Source organism: Podarcis vaucheri, assembly GCF_965113315.1.
Source record: "Podarcis vaucheri genome assembly, chromosome: 2".
Classification (NCBI taxonomy): domain Eukaryota; kingdom Metazoa; phylum Chordata; class Lepidosauria; order Squamata; family Lacertidae; genus Podarcis; species Podarcis vaucheri.
In genome coordinates this window covers 45,118,839-45,145,496 of record NC_138760.1, presented here as the reverse complement: position 1 = coordinate 45,145,496, position 26,658 = coordinate 45,118,839, and the positions used below count along the sequence as shown (strand labels likewise).

At 48.2% G+C, this 26,658-nt stretch overlaps 1 protein-coding gene across 2 annotated transcripts in view; it reads left to right on the top strand.

The window, feature by feature from the left end:
* Nucleotides 1-579: 579 nt before the first annotated feature.
* The window catches only part of USP43 (ubiquitin specific peptidase 43), an 81,449-nt gene continuing 55,370 nt past the window's right edge, over nt 580-26,658 (top strand). Inside the window, exons 1-2 of one of the 2 annotated variants that reach the window (XM_082213803.1) lie at nt 580-1,526; nt 18,919-19,059. In XM_082213803.1, the coding sequence (XP_082069929.1) occupies nt 924-1,526; nt 18,919-19,059 (744 nt within the window). In that variant the 5' untranslated portion in view covers nt 580-923. The remainder of the gene's footprint in view (nt 1,527-18,918; nt 19,060-26,658) is intronic. The other variant, XM_082213804.1, reaches the window with a different exon arrangement.

The window sequence follows — 26,658 nt, the reverse complement described above, 5'->3', positions numbered from 1 at the left end:
AGTTTGTGGTGGTGTGCAAAAACACAGACCTGCTCTGTCTCCAGTTGGCAATGATGGCCGTAGGGTAGGAACCACAAACCCGAGGCTACGGTAGGGTACCGGTATGTTGTCGTTGGAATGTTGACATCTTTCCTAAGCTGGAAAGAGATGCCCACCTCCACCTGGCACAGGCGAAGGTGGCGAGGCTGGCTTCTCCAGGATTCCCGGTGGCCCACGGCCGCACGCTGCCGCAAGCTAGCTCGCTCTCCCCGCCTCCCTAGCCGCTCCAGTCATCTGCCACTGACTGTGGAGCACCTGAGCAAAGGAGGAAGAGGGACGAGCCAGGCTGCAGGTAGTGCCGCCGCCGCCGCCACTACCCTCGCTGGCAACACCTGCCTGCCTGCCGCCCTCCCTTCGCCACCCAGCCTGCCTGGTCCAGGCGATCCTGCTCCGTGCGCCTGTCGGGCTCCAGCAGACGCCACTTCTTAGCGGCAGCAGAAGCAGCAGCAGCAGTAAAACCTCGCCTGCGAGAACCGCCGCCTCCCCGCTGTTGAACCAGGCGGGCGGGCGGGCGAGCTCCCAGCAGAGGGAGGCGCTTGGCGCCGCACCTCCAAACTCAGCGCGCGCGATCCACCCCCTCCGCCGAGTTTACTTCCCCTGTTCCCCAGGCTCTGGCGATCCGCGGGCGGCGACCCGAGGAGGCGGGGAAAGCGCCGTGCCTTGGGCGGAGGGGCGCAGCAAGATGCCCGCCTGCCCCCGGCCATGAGCCCGGCCCGCTCGCCTTCCCCGCCTCTCTGCCCTGCCCAGCCGGCGAGCGCGGAGGGAGGGCGGAGAGGCTCGGAGCGCGCAGGTAGCCGACGACAACAACGGGGAGAAGAAGGCAGCAAGCGCCGGCAGGCGGCGGCGGCGGCGGTGGAGCGGGTGGCCGTAGCCTCCTGGCGCCGATGGGCGAGCAAGAGGCGGGCGAGAAGCCCGGGCCCGGCCCCCCGGACGGGGTGGCCGGCGGAGAGCGCCCCCACGCCGGGGCCGGGCGGCGACGCCGAGGAGCCGTGCGCGCCCTGAGCAGGCTGGCGCGGCGCCTCTTGCAAACTTTGCGCGGCGCCCGGCAGCAGCAGCAGCAGCAGGCGAGAAGGCGAGAAGGCGCCGAGCCCGAGGACGACGAGGGCGGCTTCAAGCGCCCGCCCGGGCCCGAGCGCGAGAGAAGCCAAGCCAGCGGCGGCGGCGGCGGCAGCGGCGGCAGCGCCCGGCTGTCGTGGGGCGCGCAGAGTCCCCTGCCGGCGGCCGTTCCCGGGGACCCCAGGCCGCTCACGCCGGGCGCGCAGGGGCTGAAGAACCACGGCAACACGTGCTTCCTGAACGCCGTGGTGCAGTGCCTGAGCCACACCGAGCTGCTGGCTGCCTTCCTCCTGCTGGCGCTGCCCGACCAGCAAGGGCCACCCGGACCTGGAGCCGGAGCCGCCTCCGGGGAAGTCACCCAGCACTTGGCGGCGCTCGTACGCGCGCTCTGGACCCTCGAGTATACGCCGCAGCTCTCCGCGGACTTCAAGGTAGGGGGCGCACTTTTGCGCGGGATCTGCCCCTCTCTCCGGGGGGCCACGGGAAAGAGGCTCCGCGTCTAACGCCGGAGTCCTTCTCAGCCACATGTAGGCAGTCTTCGACGCTGCCTATTTCCACCCCCCCCCTCCCCAGTGTGACCTGCTGCTCCGGATCTGGCTCCGGCGAGCGCCGTTGAGCGGTCTGACTTCAACTCTGCCAGGCGCTGCGGGGACGCTGGACTGCACAGGTGGATTGCTAACCGTCACGCAGCTTCTGCACTTCGAGATGTGCTCCTTGATGGCAAACGGCTCCACTGGGCAGAGTTAGAAGGATTCCTTCACTCTCTCTCTCTCACACACACTCTTCTCTCTTTCTTTTTTCTCCAGCCACCTGTTTAGTCACACCGCACGCTTTAAAGCAAGCTACTGTGCTGCAGGCGGATTTGGCAATGGGGCCAGGTTGACTGCCTAGGCAGGTGGAGGAGTTGGAGGGCATTGCTAACAGATGGGTACGTGGTGCCACATCAGGGAGGCTAACTAGGATTTTTAAAAAGAAAAACAGAAGTGGGAGAATAAAATGCTCTTATGTGTTTTTTTATCAGGAATTTCTAGATTGCTTGTGATCTCACCCTGCTCCAAGTTCATACTTCCAGCAGCCTGAGCTCTTCCTGTTCTGTGTAAGCATAGTGTTTGCTGGTGTTGTGACAACTTGGTCAGGTCCTTGCCCATAGCCAGAGATGGGGAAAATGCTACTTTTTATCTTGAGGATTTTTAATTTAATAAATAAATTTCTGGGAGGGTAGTAAGAGAAACATTTGTGTGTCTGATAGAGCCTTTCATAAAGAATCTCACTCCTGCTTGGCTCCACCCGACACACAAATGCTTCCATTATCACCCTCCCAGAACCTCTCCTCCCCCTTTAAAAAAACCTCATTCCCTTTCTCTTTTTTCTGGGCAAAGGCGCTGGAGGTAGGGATGTGCTGGAGAGGGTTTTGCTTGCGAACGTTGCACACCTGGGAAGCTCTCCTGAAGTTTGTGGCGCTGCTGAACATTTGTACATTGCTCAGCATTTGTGAGCTGTGCTTTGAAGTTGGAAATGAAATACTCATTACTAAGCAATTGCTGTGGGAATGCCTCCCTTTCTCCTCCTCTTCCTGAAACCCCATTTTTCTATCGTGAGGGCCATGAAGCTGAATGGGTCACCCTAACTGGGTGTCTCCACTGCTGGAAGTTCAGAACTGTTCTGGTGAGCGTTCTGGGTTTCCCACCCAACCAGTTTGTTGTGATCCCCCAGCTAGGTTCACAGCACTTTGGGAACAGTCAGGCATGATACTCTACACTATGTCAGCACTGCCTGCTTGCCTTTAGGTGGGTTCACACTCTATGGGGTGAGGAGCAATTAATCTGGGGAAGCAGACTTGGTTCTAGAACTGCTTAGAAACACCAGCTGGAAGGGAAGAGATTGTTGTCAAGTCCACAATTTCCTGCCTGCCACAGGGCATGGTTGCCTGTATATCAACCCCAATCTGACTGGCAAGAAATAATAACGACAATAACAGCAATACTATATTGTTATTTATATGCCACCCATCTGTCTGAGTTGCCCCAGCCACTCTGGGTGGCTTCCAACAAATTAAAACATCAAACACAGTAAAACATCAAACATTAAAAACTTCCCTATTCCAGGCTGCCCTCAAGATGTCTTCTAAACATCAGATAGTTGTTTATTTCCTTGACATCTGATGGAAAGGCATTCCACAGGGTGGGCATGGCAATGAGGGAACCGCCAGAAGGTCCTTGGAGCTGGATCTCGGTGTCTGGACTGAATAATGGGGGTGGAGATGCTCTATCAGGTATACAGGGGTGAAGCATTTCTTTTTGGGTGGGTGGGAGTCCCAGGTGTTGCTTGCAAGTGGACTTCCACCCATCTCCTAATCAAGTGATTCATAGACTATTCAGCCACTTCATTAGGGGGCTGAGCATGGTCCAGTGTGCTGAGCCAGTGATTTGCCCTAGTGGCTTGTTTAAATGCCTGTAGTTTACTGAAGAAAAGACAGATGAGTGTGCACTGTGGAGGGTTTGAGTAGCAATGGGGAAAGATAGGCCTCTCTTCCATGGGTGGAAGGGAGAGGAATTGCCATTGGAATTTTTTGTTTTGTTTTGAGAATGCCTTCCCTAGAATAGTGGACCTAGGGAGCTAGGATCAGGAGGTTCTGTGCGGTTGAGGGATTCTGATTTATTTTTGTTGTTTTGAAACTGCTATCTGGTTACTTTTGTTGACAGGTTGTATTTCTTCAGAGGTGAGCCTTTTCTCCTTCTCTGATGCTCACATTTGGCTGCTGGCTGTCAGAGGCTTCTTTGAAGCAAATGCCTGAGCTGTAGCTTTGGCAAATCTTGTGTTACTAATTCAGCTCCTTGACAGTCCTGCTGATACTAGAGTGGAGTGTGTGTGTGTTTCTTTCCCTGTTGATGCAGCAAGCCACTGTCAAAGGTGAAATTGTTTCAGCGTCATCTGGTTATTATTATTTTTATACCATGCACAGGGTCTGTATGCTAAGAAGGAACCCCAGGTGGATACTGAATTATAGGCGAGGCTTCTGAATCTTTCAGCACTTTGCATTTTGTGGCGGTTTCTGGAAACATAGATTTCAAATTCCATTTGGAGAAAATTCTCAGAGTGGAATGTGAAACAAAAATGTCTCAACACTGAGCCTTAAAATGTGGCATGCGATGGTATAAGGAAGGGGCTAGATTCAGCCCCTGATTCAGCCCCTGAAGATGATGACATACTCTCACCTTCAGACTTACGGCATTTCCAAATTAATCATACTGAAGTTCATTTAAAATTCCTGTTTTATGTTGGATGCAAAAAAAGGTTTGGATAAGGAGAATGGTGGTGGAAAGACGATGTGCTGGGCAATGTTGGGTGGTGGGCTTGAGCCCCACATTGGGCAAAATATTCCTGCATTGCAAGGCTTTAGACTAGCTGACCCTCACGGTCCTTTCCAATTCTACAATTCTGTGGTTCTGTGGAAAGAAGCTGGGGCAGCCACGTCCTCACTCAATGATGGCAGCATCAAGACAGTTGCTTACTTATGGTACATCTTGAATGTGCCATCATAGCTCTAACACCACAAAAAAACAACAAAAAACCCCAGTAAGGCACACTTTTGTGGTGTCTCAAATGCAACTTGGTGGCGCCTCAAATGCATCACTGTGGTGTCTGTTCACACGCACATATCAGTGGGCCTTCTCAGTGGTGACTCCACACAGTGGCGTAGCATGGGGGGTGCAGGGGGGCCCGGCCGCACCGGGCGCAACATCTGGGGGGCGCGCTCGCACTCGCAGCTCTCTGCCCCTACCTAAATCCACGAGTTAGGGGGTGCAAATTACTTGCCTTGCCCCGGGTGCTGACAACCCACGCTACGCCACTGACTCCACACTAACGGAATGCTCTCCCCAGGGAGGCACCCTAGTTCCATCATCACATATCTTTGTGCGCCAGGCCAAAACATTACTTTTCTACCAGGCTTTTGGCTTTTAATTATCTGTGGCCTCCTTCGAGTGTGTGTGTGTGTGTGTGTGTGTGTGTGTGTTTAACTCTTCCTTTTAAAAATATAAATGAGTTTTGGATTTTACTCTGTCTCAGTTTTATGCTATTTACTTTTCTTGTTGTAAGTTGCTTTGAGTTACTTTTTGCAAAAAAAAAGAAAAGTGTCTAGTAAGTTTAAATAATAAAGATAAAATGTTAATAAGAGTAATTTTCAATAAGGCTATGATTTATGTTTGTTTGTCTTATGTGTTTATTTATAATGTTGTGAAAACCAATACTTTTTTTGGAAAAATAATAATAATAAAGATAAAATGTTTAGTAATCAAACATTGTTACTAGACAGAGCATGCAGGTCTACAGTTTGCAGATGCTCTCCATACTTTCAAAAGGAGAACTTCTCAAGTTCCTCCTTATGTCATCAACATCTGTACAAAGCATAGTAGTGGAGATGCAAATTTCTAAAACTAGTTGATTCTCCATATTGTTTTCCCTGCACTCTTGTTACAAGTTGGTAGCATCATGCCACTCAGGCTGCTGGAGGAAATTTGAATTCTCTGTGAAAAGCTGTGAGCTTCCTGTTTGTAACTACAGTCAATCATCATGATACCTTTGAAATATCAGGTATTTGTGTTTCATTTCAAAATGAGGCAGTGGAGGTCTTTCTGATATATAGTTTTTTTTACACACATATATACAACCTGAGCCTATGATGGAGGGCTTCACAGCATGAGCACCTTAAGAGGGCCTTGCTCCCCCTGAAGCTGTGGCCTTGGATTCAAACAGATATCAAACATTGCTCTGTCCCTCTCAGTTCCTTGTTTGATTCTTTGCTTCTAACCCTCATCACTCCAGCTCTCTGCTCTCAACTCTGGCTTTGTCTTCTAACTATCTGCGGGCTGAGGGGGGCCCCCCACCTATTTGCCATCTCACACAGAGCCCTTTTCCTTTGTTCCCCTTAATGGCCCATCACCCAGGCTATCGCCTTTTCAGGAAGCTAGCCTGGCTGATCTTTTAACACTTGCTGGATCCAGGGGTTAGGAGGGTCTTGGGCATACAGCCTATTTCCCCTCCTCCAAATCATAACATTATTATCATTTTACTTGGGGAGGGAGTGACTTCCATCGAACACAGTAGGGCTTTCTTTTGTTTAAGCCTCCATAGGCTCCTTTTACAATTGCTGATACACACACACACACATTTGTGACTGGATCGTCACAGATCTAGCTAACATTGCAGAAATAAATAAGAACTTCCACATTGCCCAGTGTCACCTCACATGCAGGTTTTCCTTGGCATCAGCCCACGCATTCATCTGCCAGCCTTTGAGAATTGGGTAATCAAAATGATGTATATATGTTCGTGAGCCAATTCTACTCCCTGCTGGCTGTCAGTCTGGGAACCCACCAGCTTCTCATATATGCCAGGCGGACGTGGCTTCTCTTACTTGAATGGGAGCTGGGAACCAAGCTGTGCAGAGGGAGGATTTCCCCTGAGGGGCCTGGTATAAAATGGGAACATAAAACTTAGGACCTCCAGACAACACTTCACCATTTCTGAAATGTACCAGCCAGACATACTTTATGTGGTATTTTTTAGCTGAGGGTTTGAGTTTGGGGGATTAAAATTGGATCGCCATCTCCAAAAGCTGAAAGAAGAACGCCCTTGTTCAACCTCAGTCCATGTATGACAGTTGTAGCTGCTGGTGGGTGGGAAGGCACTTTAGCGCGTACACACCCTCTGTTTATTTATTGTGAGGCTGAGTAGTGATGTGTTTGTGACGGGCTCTGTTTCTAGGAAACAGCAAGGCAAAGGACTCCGGGAAGGAGACTGTGCAGGGAAAAGACAGCGAGCGTAGAGAGTCCTGTTGAGAAAATTCCTCTTGTGCCAGTGCCATCACAGGCAATTTTCGCATTCCCGCAGAACAGAATCTGCCCTTTTCCAGTTCCACTTGAGTCTGCCTAGCACACTTCTGGTTTACAAAAGGACTTGGGAGTGTAGGGGCCTCATTGAGTCTCTCTCACAAATCCCCCTGTTGTCTGGTCACTTGGGAACCGATTGCTACAAGGAGCCTCTTTGGTAACCTTACCCTGGGAATACCCGAGAAGATCTTTTTCCATTCAGCTCTGTTCCTGATGATCAGGTGGAGAGGAGGGAGGCTTCAGGCTGCTGGCAGACAGGCAGGGGACCTCTGGCTGCTTGGATTGAACTGGGTTGCTCCTGTAACAGCCTTTTGAAACATCCAAGCGCAGATGCTGAGTTTGAAGCCCTCTTCAGTATCCAGTGCTCTCATTCTGCAGCAGCATTTTTAACCTCGGCATTTCAAGAGTGAGAACAGAATCTTTATCCATCACCTCTGCTGCTCTTGAGTCGCCCTAGATCATCCCTGGGCCACTTTGCACTTTCCACATAAGTTTGCCTCAGCTATGCTTAGTCCCCATGATACAGTAGAAGTGGGTGGGGTGCAGCTCCAGGACTTACAGTGGTACCTCGGGTTACATATGCTTCAGGTTACAGACTCTGTTAACCCAGAAATAGTACCTCGGGTTAAGAACTTTGCTTCAGGATGAGAAGAGAAATCATGTGGAGGTGGCAGCAGGAGGCCCCATTAGTTAAAGTGGTACCTCAGGTTAAGAATAGTCTCAGGTTAAGAACGGACCTCCAGAACGAATTAAGTTCTTAACCCAAGGCACCACTGTACTTTCTTTTCAGAATAGGAACTATGAAATCATCAGCCAGAGATCCTCTGGGCTGCCTGGGTGCAGAACATCCCAATTTATCCCTATGAAGTAGGCTAGGCTCAGATGGTGATTGAGGTCCAACTACGGTCACACACTGAATTTCATGGCCGATCAGCGCTATGAAGCCAGATGGACTCCTCAGCCCAAATGCTAACCTGGTGGGAGGGGACCTTTTTTGGCCCAGAAGGCCAGATCTTTCTCTGTCCTCACCCCTGTGGGTGAAGATTGACAGATGGGCAGTGCCTTCAACCTTGCTTTCTGCAGGGTTCACCTGAGAGATCGGGTTCCTCACAGGGAACTCAGCTGCACAGCTGACCCAGCTGCGTCTCTTCCTGGCACATACCTGATGTCACATATGATGTCAGGTGGTGGGACAGGTGGGCATGGTTTGTGGATCACCCTTTGCTAACTGATCATTCTATGACTATCAGCTGATCTTAACAGACTGAGTAATGTGGTGTGTACTGTCACTCTTTGGGTGTGTACACAGCTGTCTTCATTTTTGGACTCTCCTGGAGAACAAGGCTATAGACTCTTCTTAGGGGTGCAGCTGTGGAGGCCATCACAACAAATTCCTGCCATTCAAAATTTACAACTACACCACTGCTTAGACTGAGAAGCCCACATTCCAATTGTGCATTCCACTGTGCTGCATGAGTAAAAAAGGTAAAAGACCCCTGACAGTTAAGTCCAGTTTCGAATGACTGTGGGGTTGCGGCACTCATCTCGCTTTACTGGCCGAGGGAGCTGGCATTTGTCTGCAGACAGTTTTTCCGGGTCATGTGGCCAGCATGACTAAGCTGCTTCTGGCGCAACGGAACACCAAAACCAGAGCAGTGCATGGAAACGCCGTTTACCTTCCCACCGGAGCAGTACCTATTTATCTACTTGCACTTTGATGTGCTTTCGAACTGCTAGGTTGGCAGGAGCAGGGACCGAGCGATGGGAGCTCACCCCATTGCAGGGATTGAACCACCAACCTTCTGATCGGCAAGCCCTAGGTTCAGTGGTTTAGACCACAGCACCACCCGCGTCCCCTGTATGAGTACCAGAAGGTTAATCCAGTACTGTTTCTTTTTTTAAAAAAAAAGTTTAAAGAGCAACAAGGGTAAACACATCCTATGTATACTCTGCAGTTTCAGGAGTGTTTTGAAAAAAATAGCACCGCTTCCTGGCTGTGCAGCCTCCTGTTGAGAACCCAATACCCCTGGGGGGCAAAAATACCCCTCCATCATTGCCAGAGTGCAGGTTCTGGAATAATCCTTGAAAGCGCTAACTATCACTTTCTGCCCCACTGCTACTTTGTGGAAATATGTCCTTTCGAAGATCTTCTCTTCTTTACAAAACCCAGCCACCAGGGCAATATATTTATATCCCACCTTTCTAGTTTATTTAATAAACAGTGCAGGTGCCAGGCACACGGTTTTGGAAAAGGTATCCTACCAACAAGGCACACAACTTAAAAGTCCCTGTCTCCAGCAGCTTCCCACCTAAGCTCCATTGGTGGAGATACCTGGAGTAGTATTTCTGACAATGATTACAATGGATGGGCTAGTTTCAGTGGGATAAGGTAGTCGGGTAACATGTGGTTTGCTCCTCAGACAGTAGAGTTATTGGGGCCAGAAGGATTCAAGACCTGATTCTCACAGGCCTTCATTGGTAAATGGAGACAAATGAGCAATACTTTTCTTGGGTTTCTGAAATGCTGTTCCCACATTTGAATAATAATTTGCCTATGGGTGTTAGGAACCTCTATTCTCATTCTCAGGTATTGTGAGGTGAGGGACATGCAAATAAGGGTTGTGTAGATGATCTTCTCTCCCCCAACTCCAAACTGTGTGGAGCCATTCCCCTTCTTTCAGTGGCTTCTGTGAATAGTTGGTGAATCCTGTCTGGCCTACTCTGTCCTGTGCTGAAAATGGTACATGTTGTCATAGCAATTCAGCTGGGACAATCAGACAGGGCTAGAGGAATGGCTGGCTCTTCCTTGCTCAGCCCAGAAGCCTGTCAGTTTGGTCTGCTCTGAGATGGTTTGGCTCATGTTTATTTATTGCCCATGTTTCTGCTGAGCCCGTGCCAGTAATATCATACTTTTCATCGCAATTCTGCCACTACCACACCACTGACCTTCCTTTTCATTCTTCAGCACATACTTGATCAGTAATAAATGAGGTGTGTGGGGGAATTAAACAAAGCCCACAGCAGGCATTCAGATCCCAGACTTCAAGAGATGAAAGCAACAGTCCTTTTCAACTCATTTCGGAAATCGGTTAACCAGGAGTACCTGAATTTGAGGCTGTTTACTCCCACGCACGAACATGACTAAAACCCACATTCCCTCACTTAAATCACAGGGATATAAGAGCAGCTGAAAGGAATGGTTCCTATACAGCGACAAAGAGAAGCTTATGCCTTAATAAAATAGTTAGCCTTTAAGGGGCCACAAAACTCTTCTAGTGTTTATGCTGCAGTAGACTAACACAATTATCTTTCTGGGAATTGCTAATGTGAGTTGCCACTCACCATTTGTTCTACAGTTATATATTCATGAGTTGGAGATGCAATGTATAGTGTTCTGCATAATTTTTGTATTCTCTTGACACAAGCATAGGCAGTTTGGGTGTGTTATTGTCCCCAGAATGTTGGCCTTCAGCTGGGGACCCACTTCTTCAAGGATAAGGAATCAAGCCTTCCAGGCCCCTCTTATCTGGCCCTTGGGACTCTTCCCAGGTCACATACCCCCCCCCCCAGCAGTGCCCCACCCCAACGTTGTTAATTCCTAGAGTGCATTTGCCTGGCTTGAATGTCTTCTTGAATTGTAGACATGCTTCCTGTTTGCCAGTAAGGAGTTGTGTGTGAGAGAGGAAGAGAGAAAGAGAGAGAGAAAGAAAGAGGGTGTCTGTGTGTCACCAGTTGAGTGGCGATTGGAACCCTGGTCTCCCAGGTCCAACCATTACACCATTGCATCTGCCAACATTCCTTCTTCCAGATATCCAGAAAATCATTGATAGAAAGTCTTTAGGCTGGAAGCTTTTGAGTGTGTGTGTGTGTGTGTGTGTGTGTGTGTGTGTGTGTGTAGTGCCTACTTTAGAGCAGTACTTTTGCCAGAATTCAACAATTAAGGTTGCATAAATTTTCTTTGGAGAAACAGTTTTATTCCCCGCCCCCCCCCCTTCCAGCTCAGATTGAAACACTTCAGCCGCTCACCGTTTGGCCATGCCCACATTGAATTAGCAGTCAGCTTTCATCAGCCACATCTCCACACTGCCCCTTCAGAGATTGAGAAAACCAGTCACCTATCTTGATGCAGGGGAATTTAACCCCCTTCATTCTATCTGAAAGTGGGAGGGAGACAAAATGGTGATGGAATAACCAGATGTGCTTAATTTGACTTTGACATTTCTTGCCTTTCTTAACGTGGGGGTGGGGGGAACTGCCCTAGGTTAATATCTGCATCTCAGGTAGGGGCAGTGCTTTTTTCCCTGGGGGTACACATACCCCTAAACATTTTGTGAATCTAAGTTTGGCCTCATTGAGGGGCAGTATTTCAATATGAGTAGGAAAATGAAAGTACCCCTAAACATTTTTTTAAGAAAAAAAGCACTGGGTAGGGGCACAGGTATAGGAAGAGTTCAAAAAGTTGGCAAGCCTAAGTTTTTTAAAAAGCCCAGACACTTCACCACCAGAAATTTCTCATAAAAATAATTTCGGCGGGCGCCATCCCTTTCCCCTGCCTCCTGTTTTCCCAAATTAAATGTTAATTTGCACAGACACAGTAGCCTCTGCGTGTAGCACGAAGCAGAGTAACTGACCTGCCTTTTTGTGGGTTGTGCAGCGCAGCAATTTCTGGTGATTGCTGCCCACTCCTTCATGATGTATAGGCTCACCAAGGGAGGCTGCTGAGAACAATGTTTTGTTATAGTAATATTTCCCTTGCAAGTCTGGGTTTAATTTCTGTTTAATAGGATGGTTATTATGCAGCCACAAGGCTTCGGCGATGAGCTACCTGCTGAGGTTTCACTACATGTTACAGATAAGTATCTGGAGGGCAGATCTGTTAACACTCAGTTGGCTATATAGTTCCGTTAATAATCAAGGGCTTGTTAGCGTTTAATTGCTCTTCACTACCCAAAGAGCACGGGAAAGGGCCTTGCTTGAGGAGGAAGCGGGTATTAACTGCTTCCACAAGCTGCCCTCTGGGCTTTTGGACTGTGTGTGGCAAGATGGCTGCTGATGGATCTGGTCTCCTAGAGCAGAGACCAGTCATTTGTGGTCCTCCAGCATTTGTTGGACTCCCAACTTCCACCAGCCACAGCCAGCATGGCCAGTGGTCTAGAATGGTTGGAGCTGGAGTCCAGCAACACCTGGAGGAATGAAAGGTAGAGGGTGCTGGTGATGTCTCACATCTGACCTCACCTGTTAGAGGGACCCTCAGGCATTCTAGTCTCACCGGGTAACGTGTTACATCAGCAGAATCCCTGGGCTTCTTCTGGCACAACTGGGCTCCCCTCTTCTCCCCCTGCACACCCAAAAATTGGCTCAGAGGGGTGTTTTGGGAGAACACCCAGAACACTTGGGGGCAGCCAAGGGGGGAAATCATTCCATCTAGGAAGCAGCAACACTTGACAAGAACGTTCACCAAAGCACAACACTGAATTCCACCCACTATGCTGAGGGCTCCTCGAAGGGAACATTCCAATTTTACCTCAGGCACAACTTTTGTTCCAGCAAGTGAGTCCTGTCACATAATATCACTGCAGGGGTACAGGGTGCAAGACATTATACTGCCTGAGGTGGGAAAATCAAATGGTGTTCTCTCCCCCCTCTCTCGTCCCCAAATCTCACTGTCCATATATGTTGTACTACACACAATAAACGTAGACACCTTCACCAGAGGAGCTGTGCAGAGGTCAAGCCAGGATCTGGATATGAAAGGGGTAAGCTGTTGATAATGCACCCAGACCAGGAAGGCTACGTCCTAGCTGAAATATGAAGCCGTCTATAGCTCTGCCAATGACCAGCCTGGGAGAGTGGTGCCAGTCCACAGCCTGAGGTTACAAAGATGCTCCAAACTGCAGTTTTGATGGCTGTCCTCATGGGCAGCCATGCACATCACTGGTGGCTCCTGATAATGTCAAGTGTAGGCTGAACATCAAATGCCGATTGAATCCCTTTCCTTTGGAGTTGGTATGTGCCACACTTCTTAGCCCTTCAGCTGAGAAGGGCTACACCTTCTCCCCACCCTCACAATGCTCTTCAGAAGCCTTCACCTCCCTGCTGTTCCTGGCTAGTACCAAAATCCTATGGGGAGTGAGAGAGTCTCACCTTCCTGATTTTAGCTCAGCCCATTTCACTGAAGCTCAGGTGTGGTGTGGGCAACCCTGTAACTAGTGCTGCTTTGTACACCTGCATTCCAGCACAGCCTGGCACAATGCCCCGTGCTGGGCACACATTCTTTCTGTGCATGCTTTTTGCTGCATATTTCCAGGCTCTTAGTATTCCCGTCTCGGCATACTGAATGTCACACTTAAACAAGCATAGCAGTATTTAGGGAGCAGCTTGCTCTTGAAATAGAGTGTGTGGGAGATGTTAGTGTGGAGAGATGGGGGAGTAAGGGGGAATAGACCTTTTGGAGCACAGGAGATAGATCCTTAAGGCGTGGAAGTGCCCCGGATTGCACAGGAAAGGGTGGTGGTGGTGGGGAGGCAGCCTAATTCTGATCACCAGATGCTGAGAAGAAACAAGGAGTGGCCATCACATTCATACCTTGTTTGCATGTGGTGGCCAGAGGCATTTAGCTGCCTGCCAGGGAAGCGATAATGTGGGACTAGATGTACCTCTTCCCCCTCCTTCTGATTTAGAAACAGAGTGTTTATTTACATTCTTAAAAAGGTCATCCCTTCCGTGATTATGGCATCGGGGTAGGCTTGGAGACTTAGGCTGTCACATTAGAGCATCATAATCTCTAGCAGGCTAGTGCTTTAGGTTTCCTCTTGCATTGCAATTCTGCTTTTTCAGTACCTTTCTTGGGGACAGAACTGATGGGGGGAAACCCATGCAACTCTTGGCCATCGTGCACAAAGAGATGGCCTTGGGTATCGTGCCTTGGGTAGCAGTTGCATTTGCTGGTTGCAAGTAGGGTTGATACTGCTGCCCTCCCAATAGGGCACCTGTGGCTGTAAGGGTGGGGTGGGAACTATGGGTCCTCTATTTATTTATTTTTTTGCTGGACTACAGCCAGAGCCGTCTTTCCCATAGGGCTTAGTGGTGCATCACACCAGGGCGCCAGCTTCTTAGGGGCACCCCAGCAAGTGGGGGAGTGCTGGGGCTTTGCCGGCAGCCTCCACTTTCCCTGCATGCCCGCCAGCAGTGCCCCACCAACCATAAGGCTGGCGGGCATGCAGCTTCCCTCCCAAGCCTCCTTGGGAGGAGAGCGATCCCCATAGAGGCTTAGGATGGAACCATACAGTTGGCGGGTGTGCAGCTTCCCTCCCAAGTCTCCCAAGCCTCTGCGGGGATCGCTCTCCTCCTGAGGAGGCTTGGGAGGGGCGCAACTTCACTCCCAAGCCTCTGTGGGGATCGCTCTCCTGCAGCGGCATAGGGGAGAGTTGTGCGCTCCCTATCTGTGGTAATTTGGGGGTGCTGGGTGGATATTCGCACCCCGGCGCTGCATCTGACTAAAGACGGCCCTGACTACAGCTCCCATCACTCCTGACCAGTCCTGTAGCGTGGGTTGCCAGTGCCTGGGACCGTGCGGAGGGGTGGGTGGGAGAGAGGGAAATGGATGGAGTACACATGCCCAACAGTGCGGCGTCACCCAGGAGATTATGGCTGCAGAGATAAGAAAAGAAGAGTCCTTCCATTGTCTTGAGAAGCCACTTCCTGGTTTGCATGGAGAAGCCGTTTCAGCAGAGCACAAAAATCGAAGTACACAGCTGTCTTGAGGCAGCACCGGGTATTGATAATTAGTGGCTCCTGGGCTACCACCCCTGCCCCCCACGCTACACCACTGCTGGGGTAGATGGGAGTCATAGTGCTGAAGCATCTGTTAGGTCACCACTGCTTACCAGCTTCATGAGAGACAGACCACTGCTTTTCCCAGCATAGATGGGGGCCCGCAGTTCTCCTTGTGAGTTTGTGCCCATCCCACAGGCACCTTGCCAGAACAAAGTGTGTCGGGTGGCTTCATGGGTACCTGGGGCAAGCTCATAGTGGGTGGCTTTTGGCACAGGAATGGTGTGTCAGAGGAAGGTTTTTCCAGTTTTTGTTAAGCTGGGCAAGGTGATGTTCAGAGCTGCAACTGACTAGACTCCTCTTCATAGCAGAGATAATTGGCTCCTTCGAAATGTCCCCTTGTCAGCAAAGCACAGCAGGAAGTGGCTGGTTTTGCTTTGTGATCTAGGAGGACTTCTTTGCCCAGGAGCTGCAGGTAGGGCACCAAAGTGTAGCCTCCAAGAGGAAAGAGCAAAGTGGCCCTGACAGGCAAAAGGGAGAAAGATCCTGAACTCTTCTTGTCTTCGCCCTCCTGGGTTCCCAACAGTGTAGCTTTGGTTGTCATGGTAACTGTTGGGCAACTCAGAGGCAGGCAGAGAGCCTGTGTTTGTCTCCTGTAGATCCGACATTGGGGATCAATTTAGCATCCTCTTCTATTGCTGCAGGGATAAACCGTGTCGTCCCAATTTTTTCCTTTTGAAATATAAGCAGGGGTCAAACTGCAGAGGGGCATGATTTAGGAACTGGGTAGGTTTGGGGATTATTATTATGATATTTGAAATGTGAAGCGAGCAAGTCTGGTTTTGGTAAGTAAGGTGAAGATCACTTGCACAAAAATGACATGGTAATAGTGTTGAGGATGATGCCACACACTGTGGGATAAGCTTTTCTAGGGCACGAGCATGGTGTAGCTGTTAAAAAGCCAGTGTGTTTTAGTGGTTGTCCTAGACTAGGAAGACTTGGGTTCAAATCCCTGCTCAGCCATGCAACTCAGCCTAAGCTACCTTACAAGGTAGTTGTAAGGATAAAAAGGGCAGGGGGGAAGCTGTGGAGGCCACCTTGTGCTTCCTGCGGGAAAGGTGGGTGAGAAACCTAATAAATAAATTGAAAACTTTTGCTAGATTATCTGCAAGAATTGGACCTATTTTTCAGCAGGGGAGAAATACAGTGGTACCTCAGGTTACATATGCTTCAGGTTACATACACTTCAGGTTACAGACTCCGCTAACCCAGAAATAATGCTTCAGGTTAAGAACTTTGCTTCAGGATGAGAACAGAAATCGTGCTCCGGCGGCACAGCGGCAGCAGGAGGCCCCATTAGCTAAAGTGGTGCTTCAGGTTAAGAACAGTTTCAGATTAAGAATGGACCTCCGGAACGAATTAAGTACTTAACCCGAGGTACCACTGTAGTCGTCTTTGTAGCTTCAAGAGCAAAAAAAAGAAAGAATAAGGACTTGTGTCATTATGTAAAGAAACCTACTGCATTTAGGTATAGAAATAGGTTTGATGTGTATTGCGTGGCTCAACACGATTCTGCCTTGGAGAAGTTCCTGCTTTGTTAAGTTAAAAAGTGAGGAGGAAATGTCAAACTGAAGAGTAGTTCAGCTGTAGGGTTTCTTTTTCGCAACTCCATTGTATTGACCAGATTTACAACTATTCAAACTTATTACACCCAGATGCTATAGTGAGGGGAAAAAGTATTTGGTCCCCTGCTAAATTTGCCCATTTGCCCTCTGACGAAGAAATGACCAGTCCATAATTTTAATCGTAGGTTTATTGTAGCTGTGAGAGACAGAATAACAACAGGAAAACCCCCAGAAACCCAGAAGACAAAAGTCAGAGATTGATTTGCTTTATAATGAGTGAAATAAGTATTTGGTCCCCTATCAACCAGCCAGATGTCAGGCTACCTGGTTTCTTCACTTTATGTAACAAGCTGAGATTAGAAGCACCTGCTGTAATGGAGAGGTCTTACCTGTAATCCCAGCTCGCTACAGTACCTGTACAAAAGACACCTGTCGACAGAAGCAATCAATCCAACAGATTCCAAAGTAGCCACCATGACCAAGACCAAACAACTGTCCAAGGATGTCAGGGAGAAGATTGTAGAGTTGCACAAGGCTGGACTGGGCTGCAAGACTATTGCCAAGCAGCTTGGTGAGAAGGTGACAACAGTTGGTGCAATAATTCGCAAAAGGAAGAAACACAAAATAACTGTCAACCTCCCTTGGTCTGGGGCTCCATTCAAGATCTCATCTAGTGGAGTTGCAATGATCAGGAGGATGGTGATGAAGCAGCCCAGAACTACACGGGGGGAGCTTGTCAATGATCTTAGGGCAGCTGGGACCATAGTCACTGTGAAAACAGTTGGTACAACACTACGCCGTGAAGGACTGAGGTCTTCCAGAGCCCCTTGCAGGCCCATCTGTAGTTTGCCAATGCACATCTGAATGACCCAGAGGAGAACTGGGTGAAAGTGTTGTGGTCAGAGGAGACCAAAATCGAGCTCTTTGGCATCAACTCAACTCGCTGTGTTTGGAGGAGGAGGAATGCTGCCTACGACCCCAAGAACACCATCCCCACCATCAAACATCGAGGGGGACAAATTATGCTTTGGGGGTGTTTTTCTACTAAGAGGACAGGACACCTTCACCTCATCGAAGGGACGATGGATGGGACCATGTATCGTCCAATCTTGGGTGAGCACCTCCTTCCCTCAGCCAGGGCATTGAAAATGGGTCGAGGATGGGTATTCCAGCATGAGCCAAGGCAACAAAGGAGTGGCTCAAGAAGAAGCACATTAAGGTCCTGGAGTAGCCTAGCCAGTCTCCAGACCTTAATCTCATCAAAAATCTGTGGAGGGAGCTGAAGGTTCAAATAGCTACACATCAGCCTCGAAATCTTACTGACTTGGAGAGGATCTGCAAAGAGGAGTAGGACAAAATACCTCCTGAGTTGTGTGCAAACCTGGTGGCCACCTACAAGAAACGTCTGATCTCTGTAATTGCCAACAAGGGTTTTGCCACCAAGTGCTAAGTCATCTTTTGCAAAGGGATCAAATACTTATTTCACTCATTATAATGCACATCAGTCTCTGACCTTTGTCTTCTGGGTTTCTGGGGTTTTTCCTGTTGCTATTTTGTTTCTCACAGCTACAATAAACCTACCATTAAAATTATGGACTGGTCATTTCTTCGTCAGAGGGCAAATGGGCAAATTTAGCAGGAGATCAAATACTCCCCCCTCACTGTACCTGTAGATCTGGTCCAACAAATGTTCTACATTTTTTTCCTACTCCACAAGGAGTAGGCCTTGTGCGAGTTTTGTGGCTGCCTTGCCTAGCTGAGGCTACCTAGATACATATAGGGCAGTAGAATGGGGAAAGCTTTGAATCCATGGGGTACTATCCCCCATATTTTTCTGCCCCGCTTCTATGGCTACTTCTTTCTGTGTCCCTTCCCTTTAAAATTTCCTCCATGTCCTTGCCTACCGCTGCTGCTGTCCTTGCTACAAATAACACCATGTTCTTTGAATCCTGCCATCTTGGAGCCGGTCCAGATTATACAGCAGAAGTCATGCAAATGTGCTCTGCATAATTCAGGCTGAGCTCTTGCTTAGGTGACAAGCCTACATCTGGGCTGTGCCCTTTCTCTTATTTTAGTCAAGCGAATGAGTGACTTTTCCAGGGTTGCTCAGTGTGACTCTTAGGGCTTGTTCTCACTCAGGTGGTAAACCTTTGTTTGGACTGTCCCACTTTGACTGCAATTGGGGGCCTTCCTTGATGGACTGCTTCTTCATATCAAACAGTTCCATCCCCACAGAAAGTGGGTGTGTCTGGAAGAACACTTCTGGTTTATCTTCTCTCTGATGTGCCAGCCCCCACTTGCACTCTGAAGTGGTAGAGTCCAAACATCTTGTTTTGATGAGGCCTTATTCTGATTAATGTGATTCTGCTGCTCTTGGCTCTTTTTGATTACCCACAACTTAGCCCAAGCAGAGGGAAGATGTCAAGAAGGATCAAGGCATATGAATATTTTTTACCCTTCCATGGCTAGGGCCCCTTTCCTACACCATACAAAATATTAACTTTGAACTCTTGTTTGTTTGTTTTTAACTGCAGAATGTCGTATCTAAGTATGGCGCACAGTTCCGCGGAAACTCACAGCACGATGCCCTGGAGTTCTTACTGTGGCTGCTGGATCGTATGCATGAAGACTTGTGTTCGGTGTCTCTTAATCAAAAACTCAAGGTGTCTGGAAAGGTCAGTGCCTGGCAGGGGATACCCTGAAAGCTCTCTGACTTTACACATCAGATTGTAGGAATGTGCATAGAGTAGCTTTTGCATCTCATTTCTAATAATAATAATAATAATAATAATAATAATAATAATAATAATAATTTATTATTTGTACTCCACCCATCTGGCTGGGTTTCCCCAGCCACTCTGGGCGGCTTCCAACAAAGATGAAAAATACACTTAAATGTCACATATTAAAAACTTCCTTGAACAGGGCTGCCTTCAGATGTCTTCTGAATGTCAGGTAGTTGTTTATCTCTTTGACATCTGATGGGAGGGCGTTCCACAGGGCGGGCGCCACTGCCGAGAAGACCCTCTGCCTGGTTCCCTGTAACTTCACTTCTCGCAGCGAGGGAACCGCCAGAAGGCCCTTGGAGCTGGACCTCAGTGTCCGGGCAAAACGATGGGGGAGGAGACGCTCCTTCAGATATACTGGACCGAGGCCGTTTAGGGCCGTTTAGGGCCAACACTTTGAATTGTGCTCGGAAATGTAGGTCTTTCAAGACCGGTGTTATATGGTCTCGGCGGCCACTCCCAGTCACCAGTCTGGCTGCCGCATTCTGGATTAGTTGTAGTTTCCGGGTCACCTTTAAAGGTAGCCCCACGTAGAGCGCATTGCAGTAGTCCAAGTGGGAGATAACCAGAGCATGCACCACTCTGGCGAGACAGTCTGCAGGCAGATAGGGTCTCAGCCTACGTACCAGATGGAGCTGATAAACAGGTGCCCTGGATACAGATTTGACCTGTGCCTCAATGGACAGCTGTGAGTCCAAAATGACTCCCAGGCTGTGCACTTGGTCCTTCAGGGGCACAGGGAATCCTCCACACCTGCCCGCCTCCTGTCCCCCCAAAACAGTACTTCTGTCTTGTCAGGATTCAACCTCAATCTGTTAGCCACCATCCATCCTCCAACTGCCTCCAGACACTCACACAGGAACTTCACCACCTTCACTGGTTCTGATTTGAAAGAGAGGTAGAGCTGGGTATCATCCGCATACTGATGAACACCCAGCCCAAACCTCCTGATGATCTCTCCCAGTGGCTGCATGTAAATGTTGAAAAGCATGGGGGAGAGGACAGAACCCTTAGGCACCCCACAAGTGAGAGCCCAGGGGTCTGAACACTCATCCCCCCCACCACTTTCTGAACACAGCCCAGGAGGAAGGAGCGGAGCCACTGTATGACAGTGCCCCTAGCTCCCAGCCCCTCAAGATGGTCCAGAAGGATGTTATGGTCGATGGTATCAAACGCCGCTGAGAGATCCAGCAGAACTAGGAAACAGCTCTCACCTTTGTCCCTAGCCCGCCGGAGATCATCAACCAGTGCGACCAAGGCAGTTTCAGTCCCATGATGAGGCCTGAATCCCGACTGGAAGGGATTTCTCCTTCATTTGATGGGCGTTCCCTCAATGTGCAAATAGTTCCCAGGTGACAATGGGACCGGCTGCTAATGTCACAAAAGCACTGGTGTATTGACTGTTTTTTAAGCTTTGATTTTATTTACGTTCTACTGATCTTCACTTTTGTGAACTACCAGGAGGTTGTATTTAATTGGGTGGAATTTAAATGCCAAACAGTCAATGATGGCTTCACTAAAACAGAGGGAAGTAGTTACATTTCCCCAGTTCCTTAGAGAGGTAGTGGGTGCTCACTCCCAGGTGAAAGGCTGCAGGTTTCCCAAATGCAGTCTGTTATCTTCCCCTCCTGCTCAGCTTTCAGACTTTTCCTCTCCCTTCCACACTGGGAAGTGGTTCAAGAGGAGATGGTAGACTGACAGACCAGAATTCCATTATCCCAGTAGCTATCTGTGTGCCAATGCAATTTGGTATCTGTAGATATGTGTCTGCTGGTTTCTGTGTCACAGTGCTTTACACACCTCAAGTGCTTGGGTCAAACTTATTTCCTGCATTGCGACTTACAGCACATACATTCTCTCTCACACACTGTTTTGCTGTGTCTGAGTAAGAACATGATGGATACCCATCAACACAAGCCTCTGGCAAAACACACATTTTTCCTTCCTCTACCTGACTCTTGCCTTAATTATGGGGCTGGTACAGGGAAAAGCTGACTGAGGTGGGACACGTCATCCTGCCTTAAAACCGGGACAGGTTTCTGATGGACTTAAATGTAATAACCTTTCCTTTGGCTTGTTTACCTCCTTAGGGCCTACAGGAAGGAGGCTGTACCAGGTTTGATCTTTGGTTGTACAAGGTTTTACCAGATGTGGACATCCAAATCAGTGATTGAATAAAAAAGGACATAGAGTCAGTGTTTTCTTCCCTGTGAATGTGGGCCTGCAGGTGTTAGGTGGGGGGTTAAGGTGGAACTACCCTGGCTTTGATTATCAGTATGTTACCAAGTTAGAGCTGTGGCAGTGCCAGGCTGTTCAAAGTAGCCCCCTCTCCCTCTTTCTTGTTCCATTCCTCACTTTTCATCCTAAGGATCTAGGCTCTGGTTCTCCATCTTAGCCACTTGCTCTTATTAGTGGCATAGGGACACAGGTAGCACTGTGGTCTAAACCACTGAGCCTCTTGGGCTTGCCAATCAAAAGGTCAGCAGTTCAAATCCCTGTGATGGACTGTGCTCCCATTGCTCTGTCCCAGCTTCTGCCAACTTCTGCAAGTAGAGAAATAGGTACCACAATTGCAGAAAGGTAAATGGCATTTCCATGCGCTCTGGCTTCTGTCATGGTTTTTTGTTGTGCCAGAAGCAGTTTAGTCATGCTGACCACATGACCTGGAAAGCTGTCTGTGGACAAACACCGGCTCCCTCAGCCTAAAGAGAGATGAGCGCCGCACCCCATAGTCACCTTTGACTGGACTTAACCATCCAGGGGTCCTTTAAAGGTAAAGGTACCCCTGCCCATACGGGCCAGTCGTGTCCTACTCTGGGGTTGCGTGCCCATCTCACTTAAGAGACCGGGGGCCAGCGCTGTCCGGAGACACTTCCGGGTCACGTGGCCAGCGTGATGAAGCTGCTCTGGCGAACCTGCACTAGCGCAGCACACGGAAACGCCGTTTACCTTCCCACTAGAAAGCGGTCCCTATTTATCTACTTGCACTTGGGGGTGCTTTCGAACTGCTAGGTGGGCAGAAGCTGGGACCGAACGACAGGAGCTCACCCCGCCGCGGGGATTCGAACCACCGACCATATGATCGTCAAGTCCTAGGCGCTGAGGTTTTAACCACAGCGCCACCCGCGTCCCGCCAGGGGTCCTTTCCCTTTCCCTTATTATTGGCATGTGCAGAATCTTGAAGTGCCGGGGCTTCCTTTCAGCACCTGGCATCCGTTTCCTGGATACATTTTGGTTCCTTTCTGGCTGGAGATGGGTGTGTGGCTGAGAACAAAATCTCCTCCAAGATTACTAAATGTGCCCCCCAGGAAAGTGATGCCAAAGTATTAAAATTAGGGTTGCAAACTTCAGTCAATATGTTAGTTGACCTGTGGCTTTCTAGATGTTCTTGGACTCCAGCTCTCAACAGCCCTGGCCAGCATGGTCCAATGGTCAGGGATGATGAGAGTCAGGAATGCTGGAGAGCCATGGCTTCCTCAGCCCTGATCTGAAGCAGGAATGGGGAACCTGAGACCCTTCAGATGTTTCTGGACTACAGTTCCCTGATTACTGAGCATCCTGGCAGGGCCTGGTGGAAGTTAGCATCCATCAAAATCTGCAGGGCCTCAGGTTCCCCCAGATCAGGTTTTGATCTGTATGGTTGGAAGTTATGAGCTTGTTCAAATCTCTGAGTTGGTTTTGGTTCTCCTCAAAAGTTTGCTCCCTATTTTGTGGCATTTTTGTTGGTCCTAATAAGGATATTTGTCACTTTTGGATGTTTTCCCCTGCCGGCTATTTACACTTTTGGTTTTTTTTTAATAAAAGAAAATTCAAGAAAAATACAAAAACAAGGAGAATACAAAGTCACAAAATACCGTACAAAAATACAAACATTAAAACACAACAAAAGAAAAAAAAGGAAAAAGATAAAAACACATATAATGACAAAAGAACAAAAATTCCCTCTTTCTTAATTTCTCATCTTCAATTAACTTATTTTCCCGACTTCCTCACGTCTCCCATTCTTGTATCCCTTTTAAAAATTAATTCAGCAAATTCATATCCTATTAGTTTATCTGTTATTGATCCAATCTTACATTTTACTTTGTTGCTAGAACCCCTTGCGGTTCATTTCAATGTCATCAACATTCAAAAATTTTACAATATTTCTGCAAATAAATTTTAAATTTCCTCCAATCTTCCTCCACTGACTCCTCTCCCTGGTCTCGGATTCTGCCAGTCATTTCCGCCATCTCCATATAGTCTATTAGTTGCATCTATTTACACTTTTGGATACTACTCGGTCAAGACCAAGCTAGGTGTGACATGTGGAATGTGTGCTCAGATCTCTGGCCACCTTTTTCTTTGGTTAAAATCATCCAATATGTGTGTGTGTGCGTGCGTATGTGTGTCAATATTTCTATCTCTATCCATGGTATCTATCTATCTATCTATCTATCTATCTATCTATCTATCTATCTATAACTTGCACATCCAAACTCTCTCAATAGTTAGTGTGCTTCCCCTTAGGCTGTTTCCTTCTAATCGTCCCACAAGCGTACATATTATATACTAAGTACTGTAATCAGTGCATTTTCACTCCCTTAATTAGTGATCTTGTTAATGTATGTTCTTATGTTTGTTGCCTGTATTTTAAACTTTATTTCAAAATAAAATCCCATAAGTGGGATTCAACTAATGAGTCCCACCAGTGGAAATGCTACACAAGGACTTCTGTTTGTCCAGCAGAACTTCTTCCCCCCTTCCCCCCAATGTTCCCCACGATTGGTTCTGGGGTGGGGTGGGATAACCCCCTGGAACAGTGCACTGGGGGAGGTGAAGGGGGATTGTTCCATCTGGCAAGCTGAAATGCTTGTCCTGGAGGAATGATAGCCTTAGCACAACAATGAATTCCTCCCCATGTTGTTGTTGCTTAAATCTGTGCCAGGCTGCTGGTGATACTTTGGTAAGGGATGTGGGGCTGATGGAAGGATGATTAACCATTTGGTGCTATGCCATATCCCTACCTTAAACCTTCCCCTCACCTGCTGTTAGCCATGGAGGTGAAAAAGGCAGGTCCATTATGTACCTGACCTTGAGACCCCTTCGAAGTTAGGAAAAGCTTTGGTGTCAGCATTGAAACCATGGAGGAAAGAGGGGGGAAGCATGGAGGAAAGGCTTCAGTCCTTCTCTTCTAGTGTGATGGCCCTGATCCAGTGTCCTCTGGTGGCTTTTAACCTACTTATAAAAAATATTTATTTTGTTTTATTTCCAAACCCAACAAACAGTATATGTATTTTCTGACAGAATTTTTTCCCTTTTTATTATAAAAAAATATTAATTTCAGGTAGCAAAGCATAGCCACACATTTCCTCTTTAGGTATATATGCAAAATCCATTTAAGATATTTCTAAATGATCTTCGTCCGATATACTTTGCAGCAGTGTTCTATTCTTGTCCTGTGGCAGAGCCCACAGAGCAAGGTAGATCTGTCATTTCAGCACCGAGGAGAGCGCCTAGTGATCAACTTGTTCCCATAAGGTTTTGAAGTGAAGCAAGGCCTTGTGCGCCTCCGCCTGTAAGTCCACCTCTGCTAAGCTTAGCGCCTTTGGGGAGAGCTAGAGTCTTTGAAAGCAGCCTTTTTCAACCTTGGGATCCCAGATGTTGTTGGACTCCCAACTCTCATCAGCCCCAGCCAACATGGCCGGTGGGTTCAGAAATTATTGTCCAACAACATCTGGGGGCTTTCAAGTCACTTGATGTTCAAAGGCAGTGGAACAGATACTGTTTTAATTGGAGCTGTTCAGAATTGGGGGAAGAAGTTGAGTCCAGTGTTACTAAGCGAAATCTATAGAGGAGGCCTTCCATGAATACTCATCTACCATTAGGGGCCTTCATTTTTCTTTAAAGTCAGGTTGTGGGTATTGGGGCACAGGGACTCTTAAGTTTTTAGTTTCATGTAACCAATTAAAAGCCAGGTAGTCAATCAGCTGATAATTATTTGATATATGGACGGCCCTAACTGAAACAACAAGACAAATACAGCCGTACCTTGGTTTTTGAACAGCTTAGTTCTCGAACGTTTTGGCTCCCGAACGCTGCAAACCCGGAAGTGAGTTTTCTGATTTGTGAACTATTTTTGGAAGCCGAACATACACTGGGGCTTCCGCGACTTCCAGTTGGCTGCAGGAGCTTCTGGCAGCCAATCAGAAGCCACACTTTGGTTTCCGAACGTTTTGGAAATTGAACGGACTTCTGGAACAGATTCTGTTCAACTTCTGAGGTACGACTGTAGTTTTTATCAGTGGAATCCTCAGGCTTCAGTTAATAGTTCACATGGTGACAGATGACAAACTTGCTGACAGATGTATCTTTAAGCAAGTTCTGGACTTAATAACAAGCTCTTTGAAATCTGAGGAGAATTGCCTACGAAAAACAGTACACCAAGGACTGCACCATCTTGCCCAAGCAATGGCTCAACAAATCCATTTCATAGACAACTCTACAAAGGCCCAGCTAACCACTTTGACCTTCCAGGTAGACTTGGCCACTTCCAGATGGATCATAGAGTTAAGCCGAGTAGATGAAGGAAGTCTTTCTCTGCCTCTCTCCTCACTGTGTGAACCCCCATCAGAATCCCACTACTAATCTGCCACTAATTACACTTTCAGCAGCTTTCTGGAATGGAGTGGCAGCTGCTTTGCTGCTGGCAAAAATAGTATTTATTTATTTTTAAAAGCAAGCTACAGATTGTGCCTCTCTGTCTGTGGCTTATGCACACTGAGCTGGAGTTAGGGGGTATTTCTTCAGATAGTGCAGAGACTACACTTTTGAGCGAACGGCTCCTGTGTGTTGTGTTTTGCTGAGGACAACTGTTTGAATAAATGTTCAAACAGTCCACACCCTCCCTGTTGGGAGAGAGATCAGGGAGAGGGTATTAGAGCCCATCAGTCAAAAGACTTGCTTTCTGTATATGATGGGAGCCTCCCACCTGTCCTGTGAGGCAGAGCAGATTGAGATGTCCTTCTTTGTCCTATTATGCAGCAGCTGCCATCACTCTCTGCTTTCTTAGTCTCAAGTCGGGAGAATCTTAGGACTTAATGGATTTCTTCTGGGGAATGGCGTGAATGCTCTTATGTTTAAAACTTTCAAAGGCAACCCGCATTTGGCACGGGGGCAGGCCATCTCCCCTCACCCTGTAAGGCACAGCATGGAATTATGTACAGCCACTTACGAAGGGATTTTCAAAGGCATTCTTAACCTGTGTGGTGCCACACAGCACTTTATCTCAAAGCGACTGTAGGACTATATTAAAAAACCTAACCTTGGGCTTTCCCATGGATGATGGAGCAAGCTTGTTTTCTACTGCTCTGGAGGGTAATGACAAGAAAGGAGACTAAACATTAGGAAGAACTTTCTGCTTGACAGTGGAATGGACTACTTCTGAATGGGGTGGACTCCCCTTCACTGGAGGTTTTTAAACAGAGGTTGGATAGCGGTCGGTCAGGG